The sequence below is a fragment of the Rhagoletis zephyria genome, unplaced genomic scaffold (genome assembly GCF_001687245.7).
Source record: "Rhagoletis zephyria isolate East Lansing unplaced genomic scaffold, Rhagoletis_zephyria_1.1 Rzeph_scaffold_07106, whole genome shotgun sequence".
NCBI classification, from domain to species: domain Eukaryota; kingdom Metazoa; phylum Arthropoda; class Insecta; order Diptera; family Tephritidae; genus Rhagoletis; species Rhagoletis zephyria.
The window spans coordinates 10,055-26,259 of record NW_016164189.1 but is presented as its reverse complement, the minus strand read 5'-3'; the positions used below and the strand labels follow the sequence as shown (position 1 = coordinate 26,259).

At 42.6% G+C, this 16,205-nt stretch overlaps 1 protein-coding gene across 1 annotated transcript in view; it reads left to right on the top strand.

The window, feature by feature from the left end:
- Positions 1-434: 434 nt before the first annotated feature.
- LOC108373872 (mucin-17-like) overlaps positions 435-16,205 on the top strand; it is a gene marked incomplete at its 3' end in the record, with an annotated part of 25,821 nt that continues 10,050 nt past the window's right edge. The window contains 2 exon segments of the mRNA XM_017629815.1: positions 435-3,816; positions 6,311-9,915. Of these exon segments, the coding sequence (XP_017485304.1) occupies positions 698-3,816; positions 6,311-9,915 (6,724 nt within the window).

Here is a 16,205-nt window from a genome sequence, read left to right as displayed (position 1 = left end):
TTATTCAAAAGTGGTAACGGAAATAGCCCTATCGATATAGCCAAACAAAAATGCATAGTGGTCTATGACGTTTTTGGTTTAGTTAAAGCAATTTTTTTTAATGCACCCAATGGCTCCGTGAGACGAGGCTGAGCGCTGCCCACTAACTGCATTAACTGCCGGAAAGATTTCCATTAGGCGGGCTCAGTTTAGTAGTAATAATTTCTGGGCATCGTCAAGCTTAGCTGAAGTTTTCTCTAGTTTTATTTGTGATAACTATTAGTAATTTAAAAAATATTATAAAGTACTAAATTTTTCTCTTATAAGCTTTGTATGTATGTGTATTTAGTATTATGTACTTTTAAAATATACTTCCTTATATACATATATACGAGTAGATATTTCTAGAATTAAACTCGAAATTTTCTAAAGCTCAGTTCTTTTCTTTTGCAGCACCACTACGGCCTTAGTAAAAACTCCACTACACCGGCAAACACTTCGCTACATTTGATAAACAGCCGCTGAAGTCAAGCTCAACTTAGCCAATGCACAAACCATTGGTGAAAGCGCAAATAATCAACAATTTAATGAAGCAAATTCACCACGACTGCTTAAAGCCGCACAACACCAACCCAACACAAATTCAGCAACAGAAAACACACCAACAGCGGTAAAGCCAAAAGCACTCCACTACAACTACAACGATCACCACACCACTATGGCGACGACGACCAACGCAGGCACATCGATAACAACGACTACACCAACACCAACAACTAAGTCAGCTACAGTCGATGACGACTATGTGACTGTTGTTGAAGTAGACGATCCCGCATCCAAAGACACAAACCCCAGGCAGCTAGTCAAGCAGCAAAGGCAAAGCTCAGTCGAAGAAGACTCATCGTATATAACTGTACTAACAATCAACAATCAAGCGGAGTTGCATAGAAGCAGTAGTGGCGAAAATAAAAGTGACGGAAGTAGTGTTATGGTTGAAGGCGCCAGTAATAGCGGCGATGCAAATGGTTTGGCGGAAGCACATGCGGATACAGAACTATTGGTCGTGCATCGCCAGCCTGGCGAACGTCTAGGTTTCGGCCTAAAGTTCCAAGGTGGCACACGCAGCGCCGAAAAGGTGCACAAACTCTACATACAATCCTGTGCCGCCGACAGTCCAGCCTCCAAAGTGCGCGCTAGCTGGGGCGCGCTACGCGAGGGCGACGAAATTGTCAGCATCGATGCGCAACGCGTTTGTGAGCTGACGCGCATCGAATGCGTGCGCTGTTTGAAAGATAATGTGGCCATAAAGCTGCAGGTACGCAATGGCTATGGACGCAAGCCAGAGACGGAAGAGGAGATGCCATTAGCTGGTGGCACCACTGTGGTGGATGGTATCAATGGCGCGTCAGCGGGCACGCGTGTGCTGGCCAATGACTCCGACGGCCCCACAGCTGTGATTATGGGTGTCAACGGACAAAGGAAGGGCAGTCCACCGCCACCACCACCAGTGCCGCCGCGTAAGTTGGTGAAGCGTAAGTCACTGAATGGCGAAAGTAAATTGGCAGTGCCTGCGGCGCCAACAACGGCGGCTGGCAAAAGCGCTGGCGCTGCGCCAGGCCTTACTATAACAGCAGCGAGCACATCGTCGCAGAGCAGCAGCGCCAGCAGCAGCGAGGTGGATAAACCTTTCACACCGCCGCCGGATGCTGAGTATTACATAAATCTGTTCGCCGACGGCCAGTCACTGAAAACAGAGTCTGAATCGGATGACACTGCAAGCACAATTTCGACAGTGATTGATAAATTCTCCATGAGCTCCAACTATTCGTCCGAATCAGACTTGTCCAGCTACACATCGCTGACAAATGGCCAGAGTGTGGTGATTAATAAATCAGAGTTGGCTAAGGTACTCAAGCCATTCACAATGTTGGAGCAGGAATTCAATGTGAATGTAAATGGGAATGCAGCGGTGCAGCTGGAGGAGTGTCTCAAGAAAGTTGTCGAGTCAACGGGGGATGTCATGCCTGATTTGCTGGCGGGCACGATGACAGCATCACAGGTAAAGAAACCGATGACATTCATACCAGGAAACAACTACGAGAATGTCGAATTTAAGACAGAGAAGGTGAACACTTACGAGAATGTGGAGCTAAAGCCACAGTCACAGGGTGCGCCAATTGTAATTTTGCCAACACCGAAACCACGCCAAGCTGTAGCCGGCGCAGGCGGCTCACCAGGAGTTGAGCCTAAGAAACGTTCAATCATACCAACGCCGCGAAAGATTGCCTCGCCCACTAAGCTACCCATACAAGTTGCGCCACCGACGGTGCCTAGCGAGGCATTGCAGGCAAAGTCACTAACTAAGGCTGCGTCAAAAGTGCCAACCACACCCACTACGCCCACTACGCCCACAACACCCACTACTCCGACAAATAGTCCAATAACGCCAGCAAATACCCCGACCACGCCGTCATACGAGTCCACGCAAACCGCTAAAGAATTCATCACAAAGATACCAAAAGCTATCGCCTCGGTATTTGGCCCCAATTCGCAACGCTCATTCGAACGTGCCAAGACTGAGGGTGAAATCAAGCTAAAGCAGTCGCCTGAGTTATCGTCCAGCATCAAACAACAGACCGCCATGTTCTTGGATAAAGAATGCCACAGTTCCACGGATAGTGTTGTGAGCGCTACGCGTAAGCCCGTAGCTGAGAAATCGAAGTCTGTAGAAACAAGCAAGCTTTCGCCGCCTAAGTCACGCATTCCCGTGGTACTTTCACCAAAACGCTCATTCGAAATGGACACGTCCATGGAGCGAAAGCTTAATAATAGTCCGTCTAATATACCACGTTTCCTAACGCACAAGCAAAAGTCCGAAACGGACCTCAAACTTGGACTCTATCGCAGCAAGTCGAAGGAGTCCAGTCCGCCGTTGAGTCTCAAAATGCCGCTGCAGCGCACAAATTCAGCAGAGTCGAAACTAAAGAGTCCTGAGCGCACACTCATACCCGTTTTCAGTGGTCAGTCTGCATCCGCGGAAGCCATACTTGCCTCAACCGCAGCGAGCACGCCCACAAAGGCGAAAGGTCCTAAACCTAAACCACCAGAGCGTGTGCAGTCGCTAGGCAAGTCACCCACGCATATTCCTAAACTGCAAACGTCAACCGTAAGTGGTGGTGGTGGTACAGTTACGGTGACAGTGGCGGACCGAAATACTGCTGCTACACATACGACGCCACCGTCATCGCGCAGCGATACACCCACAATGCAAACATTCAAGCAGCAATCGCCACCTGCCAGCGCGTCACCCAATCGTGAGATACGTTTCAAGATACAAACCTACGAAAGTAAAACGCAAGAGCCACGCACACCATTCACGGATGTCAACGACAATGAGGACGATAAAATGCCTAGTCTCTTCGACTTGGTACGCAAGCATAGCCCGAATGCGCAGCGGAAAGATGAATCGCCGCCAGTTCTGTCCTCATTTAAATCATCTACTGTCAACCAAGAGCAGCAGCACATTGAAAGTAATGTCGATGACGAAGACGTACCACCTGCTGTGGTGGGTAAATGCATTAAAGTGAGTGACTCACAACCCACTTATTACTCAAGTTCGAGTGAAGATGACGAAGAGGATCTCAACGCCATGCATCATGACGCTGAACGTGATTATGACTGCGAGGATGGTGAAAAGTTGGGACCACCAGAGCTGATAAATGGCCCAGGACCCTCGGAAGCATATTTCAATCTCTATTGGCATTCGAATATGCTGCCCACCATTGGCGAGGTGGAGGAGGAATTCTCCTCGCTAGAGCCGCAATCTTTGCCAAATGGGTAAGTTTTTAATAAGCATTTAAATAAAATATACTTATTTATGTTTGTAGATTACTCACAATCAGAACTAGATGAAATTCGGAATTTATTGATATTGTGCTATCCTGTTATAAACTTTACTTTGACTTTACTAGGAGCTATTGTCAATATTCTGGGGTTCCCATCTAGTTAGCTCTAAAGGACGGCAGCTCTACGTTGCTATTAGAAAAGTTGATTTATGTTCCTATTCCGCACCCACATATTGCCCACAGGCTTAAATAGAACTCCCGACCTAATTAATTTTTGTTAGTCCAAAGGCAATTAAGTGCAGCTCTTGCTATGACTTATCTGCAAACGACTCACCCCTTCTAGCAGAACTCAATACCAATTTTGTTCCTTCCCCCACTCATGTACTCTTCATAATTGGAAGACATATTGGAATTCCTTTCGGGCATCGTTTTTCGACTCTTGACATGAAATTGGTCCTGAAATTTCATGAAGATATGTGTGCAGATATTGAAAACTTCAACAGTTGTTTCTAAAAAGCTGCTTGGTGGTAAACTTCTGCTCTTCGTAACTGAACAAGCTCAAAAATATCATTTGATGTAAAATCCATTTTAAGAGAAAAACGGCTTGCAAGAAAAAGGAGACAGCACACTTAATATCCTGAAGACAAATACGATTGAACAAGTAAAACCCAAATTCAACGTTACCTGAGAAGTATTGACGTAATTTCAGCTACAGACTACTCTCTCTGGAGTGCAACAAGAAAGTTGAAAAGGCTCACTTTGTGTGCGTCGGTGATTGGAAAGGAAAATAACGAATGGGCAAAAACTGATTCAGAAAAAGCAGATACATTTGGATTCTATTTAAAAACGGCATTTAGACTTCAGGCTTATCTAACAAATCCCTACTTCTTTGTAAAACAGTGTATGGAATATTCCGTACTCTATGAGAGCTCTGCAGTTATGGCTCAAGGCAGTATTATATACTCTACACACATGATTTTCCTTCTACAGAGGAAGTTACCATTGGAACTTTCGCAAATGATTTAGCAATTTTAGTAGTCGATATTCTACCAAATTTGGCTTCACTGAAACTTAAAGAAAGTTTAGAAAAAATCGCCCGCTCTCTGAAGGAGTGGCGAATAAAATTTAATAAATAGTTAACTATGTGTATCAAATACATATAAATGAAAATAAAAATTGGATGCCTTTTTTTCAAAAATGTTCCATGAATCCGCCAGCTATTCCGCTAACTATTCTTTATTGGATCACTTGCAATAAAATCAAATTTTCTTTTACCAACCATACTATGCTTGCGTCGCATACATTTAGGCGCTTCCAACCGATCGCAGCTAAGTGATGAGCGCTCACACCAATCATGCCGCTAACAAAATTTCGCGTGCACTCAGCAATACGCCGGGTACCATATCAAACTCATTAGTGACAGCGTAATCACTAAATAAAGTGCAAGATAACGAGTATATGTGGAAAGATAAGTTAGCAACAAAAAAATCAACGCCAGAATAGAATACACAAAGTAAAGTGAGTGTAATGAATATTAGGAAAGTCAAACAAACAAAAAACCAAAACAAAATATAAATTATGCATACTATTATTTAGTATAGTAGGTATGAGAATGGTTGTATGTGTGCCGGTGTGCAGAAAAAAAGCCATAAAAAATGCCGGCGGCACAATGCAAATGTGCGAGTGAAACTGGCCGAAATCGGGAGTAGGGGCCAAAATAATACCAAGCAATTTAGTGAGTAGTTAGTATAAGGGGCAGTGCACGCAGGGTTGAGAGGACGAGTATATCAGTCAAAGTACGAGCACGAGTTGATGGTAGAAATAGAACCAGAAAAATAATAATGATAAGCGCTTGTAGCGCAAAGTAGCGCAGAAGAGGTGAAGTGCCAAGTGGTAGGTTGTATGTAGATAAGTAGATAGTTCGCATGGCATGCGGGGTAGGCGCGGCGACAGGCGAACTCAGCGCGTTGCGGTACTACACATGTATCTACCTTCAAGCTTTGCATTGTGGGCAAAAGTAATTAGTACAAGTTTTAATTTGGCACAGTTAAGGTGAGCAACGGCGTGAAAGATACTGAAGTACATAATTTTAGTTAGTGAGTAGCTACGGGCGAGATATCTAGGCGCACGGAAAATAGGCAAAGAGAAGATCCCGTGAACGCAAAGCTATTGCCTGTGAATATTCAAATCTACGAAGACAAGCGAGCAATTTCCGATTATTGTAGCGGTTGTTGGAGCGTTAAAAAGAAAATAAAGATCTAAAAAAAAATTAGGTAAAGAATATGTCAATTAGTTGAACGAGAGTGAATAAGCGATTTTTAATTTTTTTAATTTCGATATTTTTATCAACAAAAGCACTGTGCGCTTGTCAGTGGCTTCAGCTGTTGTTTTTGTTTTACAGTTTTGAACCAAATAAGCATTCAAAATTTATTAAAAATTTCTTAACAATTTGACAAAATGTTGTACCAATTATCTATTCTTTCCAGTCCAATCGTTATTGTGGATGATTTGAGTCAACAGCAACAACCAAAACAGTTAGGAAATAACGCTGAAGTAGAAAAGATAGCAGAACCGAAAACGAAGGAAATTGTAGCTGAGGTGAAGAAAGACTCAAACGCAACAAAAGGGATAGAAAAGGTGGCAGACACGGGACCTCTGAAAGATACTAAGGAGGTGATAGACAAAGTAGTGTCCGAGCGTGCAGAAAAGTCTTTAGAGAGGAAGCGCGAAGAGGTCATAAAGTCCGAGCCTGCTGAGAAGACCGTGAAAGCAACAAAATTAGCTGGGACCAACGCCACCGAGTCCACTAGCACGAGCGCACAAAAAGATCAGAAAACGCCTGCAAAAACTGGAACTTTCAGCGCCTCTAGCTCTCAACAGTCAGCGACCGGTAAAGCGAGAAAATCGCAATTTATTGGCGTGCCCGTATTGCCGCCGACAGTGCCCAAAATGGAGAGTGGCCAGGTAAAAGCTGAGGAAACTACCAGCAGCGGTGACAAGGTGACAGCGCAGAAAGCGGCGCATGCGATAAAGGAAATGAATAGTGAATTTGTGGCCTTGAAAGAGAATGCAAGCGAGCTGGATAAAGTTACAACAACAGCAAAGCAGGTGAAACCAAGTGATAAGATAACTGACACTGCCAACAAAGTGACAATGGAGGTTAATTTCCAGTCCACTGATAGTAGAGTAGCGCAGAGGGAGTTGGAGCAGAATGTAGTTGATATGCCTAATGCCAAGGCTAATTGGGCAGCAGACAATGGGGACACAAATAACGCAACGATAATGGTTAATCAAGTGTCAAACAATACGACTGTAATGGCGGCGGTACCTATTGAAACTAAGCAAACAGGTCAACAACAGGCAAATGAGGAACATATTAACTCATCCAATAACACAAACGAAGCAGAGTCAATAAGACTGGCGCATAAAGTTGAAGGGGTTGATACATATACCCATAGTGAGTCCAAAAGCGAGACTGCAGCAGAGACCACGAAATCGAGCAGCAATAGCGCTGGTAGTTCGAGTATGTCCAGCAAGACCAGCGAGACACATACGGAGCAGACGGTGCAGAAAAATGTGGAGGCAAAGACTGAGCACACGTCCGAGCTGAAATCGGAACGTCAGACTACACAAAAAGTTACCACAACTACCACTAAAAAGCAGGTAATCAAGTCCTCCACATCTTCTACGCAACTGATCGAGAATAGCAGCTATGACGCTTTGGACGGTTTACCGGAGGAGTTGCGCAAAACGCTTGAAGCTGGCGGTAAGGCTCAGACTAATAAAACGACCAGCGCCACACCGAGCGCCGCACCCTTTACCTCCAACTTGTTGGAGCATTTCAATAAACCGGTTGCCTTTACGCTGCAACCCTATGCGGAACGCGTCAGTAGCGCCGGTTCGCCACGCATAACCGTATTTGAAGAGCGTCAATTCGAAACCAAACAAAATGCTTACACCGAGATACGCACACGCGATGCGACGGGCGAAGAGAAGCTACAGACGAGCACGGAGAGCCATAAGGAACGCGCCAAGCTGAAAAAGGTGCACAGCCAAGGCGATGATTTGGACCAGCTTGGTGTTGAAGGTCTTGCTGAGGAAATGACAGCTGCTGACAATTTAGAGCCGATGACGGTCACCGCGAGCGCGGAGACGCGTATATCGGAATTTGTCGAGAATCCACAAGATAAGCAAAGTATTGAAAGGGGTATTTTGAATTTATCGGAGAGTGGTAAGCAATTGCAACGCAACGAATCTGGCGGTGTGGAGTATATGGAGTGTGAGCACCAAGTGCAGGATTCGTTTGAAGATATGGAACAGGTTTTGGGCGGCGGCATTGTAGAAGGAGATAAGGAGCCCACACTACTGCGTGAATTGAGCGAAACACTGACTGTGACTAAGGATGGTGACAAACAGGTGACGCGTCGCAGCGAAACTACGAAGGAGACACCGAAGAAGGGCGCTAAGCTGCTGAAGAAGTCCGAAGATGAGCGGCGTTTGGAGCTGGAGGCGCAGAAGCTGATCGAAAGCTACCAGAAGGTAAAGAAAGAGGCTGAAAAGTTATTCCAGCACGAATTTTGCGACGAGGAGGGTTTCGACTTTGGCGACGACAAGCAGAACAAAGCCGAAGCGGCCGCTGCAGTCACGGTGGAGGAAGTAAACGAACGGGGAGTGAATGGAACAGAGAGTGGAGTAGAGAGTGAAAATTTACCCGGTGTGCTTGTGGAAGAAAAGTTGGTGGTAGAGAGCGAGCTTGATGAGAAAATTAAGGAAGGTGGTAAAGCGCATGATCAACTCGCTGCGCCTGCTGAGAGTACAGTTGTAGAGCTTGAGACGCATAAGCAAATAGACGTGAAAGAGAGCAAGCTGACTGCTGATCGAAGTAAGCTAGATGCGTCACAGCTAACAGCCGGATTTCTGGAAGGAGAACGTCGGTCCGTGGAAAAGGAAAATGCGCTCAAGGAGCAACTAGTAACCTCTGCACAAAGCCAGCAGCAACAAGCATCCTTACACGTAAGCGCGCCTCCAGACTTGCTTGATAATGAACCGTTTTACGTGCTGCATAAAAATATTATTGAAGAACCCAAATCTGAGGCGTTGCATACGGAATTTGACGGCAAACCCATTCCGCCCGTCGTTAGTAAAGTTATAGCAATTGAAGAGGCGATAAAACCGATTGTCGTGGAAGTCAAGTCACCGCAACACATACAACAATTCGAAACCGTGGAAATAAAAATTGAGAAAAAATTGCCTGCATCTATCAACGAAGTGACGGCCAACGAAAAAGTCACAATCCAGGCTACAAAGCCAACGTCACCACCCATCCCACAAAAACGTGAGCACAAATCTTCAGAGGGCACGATTGCCACCACTGTCTCAACCACACCCACTTCAACATTAGCACCAACACCGAAAAAACGCGGCTCCATAGACCTGCACACAGCTAACTTTGGTGGCGACCACACACCGTGTGCGAACTCCCAACTGCAAACGTCTAAATTAGAAATCCCAATTAACACACCGAATTTACAACAAAACTGCGAGCGAATGCAACAGCCAACTAAATCAGCACAATCAGCATCCGTCCCCGCAGCCCGCAGCGAGTCGCAACAACATAAGCTAGAGCGTATTATTGTTGGCGTAGAACAACAGCAATACGACGACACAAACAACGTCAAGCAGCCGACAATTATTACCTTTGCCAGCGAAAATCTGCCAACGGAAATGGCGGTCAGCTCACCAACCAAACAAGTTGTCTCGAATGTGGTAAGCGGCAGTGGTAGTAGCAGTGGTACAATTGCAGCCGAGTTGCATTTGGAGACCATTAATTTGCCAAATGAGCCACAAAATACATCCCCATCCACAACAACGGAGAAATTGAGGAAATCAGAGCGCGTTGGCGATGGCATGCAAATGCCAAAGACAACAACATTAGCAGCAGGAACAGCAACAACAACTGCGTCTATGACATTTATGTCAACATCATCTTCTGCGGATTCGGTGCAAAGTGTCATTGAAGTAGGTGGCATTGTGGAATCACCATCGGAGGATGAAGTGAGCCGCGGCGTGTCGAGGAATGCGAGTGAAGAAGGTGAGTGAGTATGCGTAATTGTTTTATTTAAATTTTTTTATTTTTAGAGCTTTTCAATACATGTTTTCGGTAATGATAACATTACCCAGCATGATATTGTTGGTAGTACCGATTCGTTGCGCGGTAGAAGTAATAATGAATTCAGGAATGTGGTCTGCAAGTGGGCGATAGCTTACCCTTTTGAACTGAATTGCTATCGAATATATATCGGCTTATGAAAATTCAAAATATCGGCCAAAGAAATAACGAATCCTCTTCAATCGCGAAGTTTTCTTCGAAAAAGCACCACCTTAGATTTTGGTTGTTTCACCGAATGAAATGGTGTTCTGAGGGGAAAGTTTCAAAGCTGTTTCTCAGCTACTTAAGTTCACGAACTTTCTACGGAGTTCGGGGTACTTGTCGCTACAGAAATTTTTATACGAGGTCCCGTGCCATCTAAGAGTTCCAGTAAGAGCTTGTGGAGTTTCTTTAACTAGCTGCAAGCTGAACAATACCCAGCCCGAGTTCTTTCTAGCCAAATAATCAGCCGTCTCATTACCAAGTAACCAGAAGTAAATTGAAGATTATCCCTAAGACCTTCGATAAAGACAACTGATGTCGATCCTAACTACCTAACAGAGGTAGTAAAAAGAGGTATCCGGTGCAACTGTATGGATCTATTGTGCATTCTTCTCTGCGCAGCATTCGTTTAATTCTAAATTTCCTAGAAAGTTTACAAGGGCTTCTGATGGTGGGGAGTACATCGTCGATGCCTTTCAAAAGCCAGCTAATTCGCTATAGTAGCAAAAATGAGATTTGATGATCCTGAGTTTTATGCATAAAAATAGTAAAACCGCTATGCTAACCATACATTTATAATATAGCCTACTAAGTTGACAGTCTTAAAGAAAATAAGCTATTTCGCTCTCCTGTAAAATTTTAAAACTGGTGGATGGGCGGTTTTTCAAAGCCATCGACGATATCTACCTACCCACATTTTGGCCACAGCGAGCCTATACTCATATCTTCTTGAAATTGCATGAAAGTGGCAGAGACTATTCCCTAGATGTCTTCAATCTGCAGTGTCCTCTGCGGATGCCTGATAGCCATTTCCTGATAGAGTTTGGACTTAGATACTACCAGGATTGACCCCTGGCAGGGACGTTATTGACACATAGGGCTCCACAGGCAAGATGGCGGTATAGCGCCTGTGGTCATCCTTTACTTTGTTTGTAACTGTGTCGCGCTGTTCAAATTTTCAATTTCAGCAATTCCAGCTTGAAAAGCTTTGCTATTCATCTGCTAGTAGCTGGCTGAACTTAGCGTTCCTGTAATACCCGAAACGCGCATGTATGTGACAGATTGTCAACGCCTCTTTTCCTTTAAACTTAACACCGGGCTCCGCAAGATAGAAAATAGTTTTTACGTTGCAGGGATATTTTTGACTGTCATTTGGGGTCATTTGGGTAAACTCTTAGTTTCTTAATTAAAGACGTCACCGGTAGAAATCGACTACCTCGATACTTTTGAAACAATTTTCTATCTGGTGGGGACTTCAGTTCTGAATTTAGCATTGAATAAGCCCGGGGGCTCAATACCACCCTGAGATACTGAGAAGACTCGCAACATCTAGACCTATGTATGTCTCCCGTAATGTGTCTCTCACTCCACGCTGTAGCATAGCAGTACTAATTTCAAGTAAACTTATAGGCCTCCCTTCGGATGAAGGCTGTGAGTTAACTCAAGCGTCAACACCAGCTCCAAGTGTTGTAGAGAAAAGTACCGTCTCTGCATGGCAATTGCTCTCGGGAGTTTGGCAAACAGATTGGGATTTTGATGATCTTAGAACTAGCGAAGAATCAATCATATAACAAAATGCTCTTAATAACTCCTAAAAATTAAAACACGCTGAGTAAAACTAAGAAAATTGTTTGTAGGGCAGGTACATTTTAAAACCAACTTGAGAAAACTTCTACTGTTTTCCATTACAATCATTTACGAGATACTTTTCGGATAATTTAATGTATAAGAAACTTCTTCAAAAAGGGTTCACTAAATACAAATACACTCCGCTTCACTTGAATAGAAGCATTTAAAAAACCTGGAATTCTACAACTAATGAAAAGCTACTCAGGGTAGTTTTAATTTAACTCTTTTAAACAAAAATTCTTCGTTGTAATTTTGCAGAGCTTTGTTTTCCTTTTCAGGAACTGTAGAACTATTCACAAGCTATTCAAAAGCTACCCAACTTTTCGACTTAAATAAAAAATTTGGCATAATTTTGCCGAACTTTTTTTGTCCCTTTTTAGAACTCTAGAACTATTGAAAAGCTACTCAGAACAGTTTTAAATTTTTTTTCAAACATTTAACTTTTTGGACTTTTTTGAACTTTTTTTAACGTAATTTGCCACTTTTTTTTGCTCCTTTTCAGGAGGTCTAGAACCATTGAAAGTCTACTTAGAACAGCTTTTATTTGCCTTTTTGCGACATGTTGTATGCTGAGTGAATCTGTCGCACAAAATTTTTGAAAATTTGTTTTTTTTACCAAAATATCCAGAACTTTGCTTTTTTTTACTGGAACGCCCGAACTATTGAACAGCCATTCAGAACAGCTCTTGTTGTCTTATAACGTTATTCCGCATGCCAACTGCACAGAAATTAAGTTAATGGAGAAAAATAACCAAAAAAGGATCTTAAATTAAAAAAAAAACCTTAACATCAAGAATTGCGATAAATGCTAAAAAATACCTAATCAATTTCAATTTTTTTTTTGGATCTGGGATCTTTGAATGCAAGTTTCAGATAAATAGAAAACGCCTAGAAAGCCCTGCTGGTGAGGTCTCAAGTACAAAGCATTCCTCTGGATGTTAGGATTGATGCTTTACCAAAGACCTGTTAATGTTTTGGAGATCTTTTTATTTAATTTGAACTGCCATAGAAATTTACTCATGCCATAAGTAAACCTAAATGTTCTGCCATTAGTTATGAAGTAGGTTTACAGATTGGCAGAAACCATATTTTAAGAGCTTTAATGCAATGCTTCTCTACTTGTTTGCCAAATTAAATTTTGGGCAAATCGAGTCGGCCACATTTAATTAAAACTGTAACTAAAAGCAAAACCATACACACACACTAGGTAAGGCGGCTGAATGCTCCACACTGCTGGCAGATAGCTTAAAAAGATAAATGCGCTTACAACGTATTCTTCTACATACATATGTATGCATACATGTCCGCATATACATACATAGCGACAGGCTATTCATTGATGCAAAATGCAAAAATGCATCATTGCATGCCAATGCAAAAGCTGTATTGTGGCTAAACGAATACATATCTACTACTGGTACGGGTATTTAACCACTTTTGAGTGCTGAGTATACCTCCTTATTTGCATTTGTGGCCAACCAGCTGAGCTCGTTTGCAAATTTTAATTTGTGTACTGTTAGTGTTTTAATTAAAAAAGAACAGTAGGCAACAGCAGTCAGCAGTCAGCAGCCAGCAGCGAGCAACCAATGCATTTGCAATGTTGTAAAGCGGAGCAGAATCCATTTGCCATTCTGACTGCCAACTGCTGATGGCGGCTGGCCGCGCGCTGGTAGTAGCCAATAAATACATTTCAGCCAATTGATGTACGCCAATATTTAGCTACGTATTGTTGCAGAGAACATGCAACTGCACTTTACCACATGGAAATGAATTTCGAATAAAAAAAAAATTCTGGAGCAAAATCAAATAAAAAAGTAGCATTTAAATTAAAAACCAGAAAAATTGTAAAGTAATATATGCGCCAGCAAAAATCAATCGGCATAAAAGTAGTTGAAACAATGCGAAAATTGCACGCAATGACTGTGACTGTGACTGAGACTGTGTCGGCCGCAGATTCTTCCTATTCTCTACTCGTACCTCAGAGCCACTTACCACATGCAAATAATCGTGTGGCACATGCCAACTGTGGCAATGCTGATGCCACATGCCGATGCTCTTGTGTGTGTATGTAGATCTTAGCGTATCATCGCAGCGTCTGACTGACCTGAAAATTTATGGCTTTTAGGGCATTTATAACTCTCGGCTATGATGCGAGGTTATTGATTATTTTTTTTCCTTCTTGGCTGTTTCTGTTTTGGCCACTACTATGACTACAATGTTGCATGTCATACGGAGATCTCAATTTTATTATAGAATGGAGTGATTACTGAGTTTTGCAGGTTTTTATTTTATGCTATTATTTGCTACACGTTTATGCTCTTATGCGGTGAGCGTTTAGCCATGGCATTGGTAAAGGATTTTTTTTTTGGTTTGGGTTTTCGATATGGAAAATTTTCTTTGTAGATTTTTTTGTGATTTATTTTTAAAACGAATGTATTGCATGTGGGCATGCAAATTTTTTTGCCAGCAAATGATAAAGCTAGAATTTTAAGACTGATTTCTCTTGACTGACCCTTTCTAAAAAATTTTAGGCGATTAGAAAGTAAATGCTCCACGTGCTTCGCAAAGTCTCAAAAGCTATTTTGCGATGATCAATGCAAAAATAGTGTTGACAAGTAAAAAGGGTTTCTAAAGTAAAAAAAGTCTTAGTTTAGGTTGAAATGACTGCAGAGCAGGACCCGCAATCTTCTTCTATGTATGATGTTACTTCTATGACAATAGTCTGGTGTATTGACCCCTAATTTTTCGCCATGTAAGCTAACTAGGCAGTGCTCCATATAAGTCCTTGTAATGGGACGACCCAAGTGCTGTGGGCTAGCGATTTGAGAACTTTGTTGCGGGTCTGTACTTTATTTGCAGTTATGTGCGCCGAGAAGGAGATCAAGTGGTGATCGCCTAGCCGTAAATTGGTCTGGTTATTAACCCTCAGTATAACTCGGCGTGGATTCTTAAATGCAATTTGTTTTTCTTCTAGCTGCTGAAAAGGCTCGCGACGGCTGACGACTGTCGAACATTAAGGTGATTCACAGTCCACTGCTTTAGTCCCTATGAGATGTTCTGGTGAAATGAGCACTGAGCTTTGGAAGGTTGTACAGCCTCCTGGTCAGTCGACGTCTGGATAGAAAGCGCACGGTTGATCAAAACTCATTTAAGCCAGAGGAAACTGAGCTAGCTATTGTTAGGTCTGACGAGCCGCTACACTAGTGCCGAGGTAGCCATACCAGATTTCTCTGCCTCCTAGGTAAAAATATCAGCTTTCTTCTCGAGTAATCTCTTAAAATATGTCTTCTAAAGCCAAAGCTTGCTTACTATGAGTAATCGAGCGACGAATCGAACAATTTTGATGAATCTAGATTAACAGGGCAATCATTGCTAACATAGTAAAAAGTCTCTCGTAAGACAAATGAAAGACAAAAGGCAAGATAGTTGGAAAGACTTTTGTTATTCTAGCACAAAATTAAAATTCTTAGAAGAAATCCCTCTCATTCACCACTCGTAGTGAAAAGCTCTTTTACCAGAAAGCACTTGTAAATCAATAGGGGTATTCTCGAAATCTTGCACGATGCACGGATTGCACAAAAAGTAAAAAGACTATTCCAAATTTTGAAGAGTACGAGAGCACCCCATTGCAAAGTGGTAGCATGCATGGGTATGAAGCAGCGAATGTATGTATCAAATACAATAACAAGAGGCAGCAAAAAAAATGAAGTGAGCGAGATGAGAAGAATGAGTNCAATAGGGGTATTCTCGAAATCTTGCACGATGCACGGATTGCACAAAAAGTAAAAAGACTATTCCAAATTTTGAAGAGTACGAGAGCACCCCATTGCAAAGTGGTAGCATGCATGGGTATGAAGCAGCGAATGTATGTATCAAATACAATAACAAGAGGCAGCAAAAAAAATGAAGTGAGCGAGATGAGAAGAATGAGTGAAATATGTAGCAATTCTAACAACAAAACAACTAGCACAGGGTCGCATTTATCTTGCTATGCTATTTCGTAAAATATATACATGGGTTTCGACGTTGCATGTTTTGCAGCGCTAGGAAATGTTGTTTTCCATGTATTTTGTTGTTGTGTGTTTGCAAGTTAGGCAATCCATGTAATCCGTGCTACGTGCAATGGCTTTGCAAGATTTGGAGAATGCCCCTATTTTGTTTGCATGCGAAAGACACGGCGTCGAGTCCTCGGGGTGCGGATTTCTTATTCTTTTTTTCTATTTGAATATTTTTTTTTTTTTTTTTAATCAAGGTTTCTTTTAATTATCAGATTTCATTTCCCTAAAAAGAAAAATACTCGAACACATTTTTGCAATTTCATGTGAAACTTATTTTTTAATATGTGACCTGGTCTACGGAAAGGGGGCTTAGGTGTCAAAAAA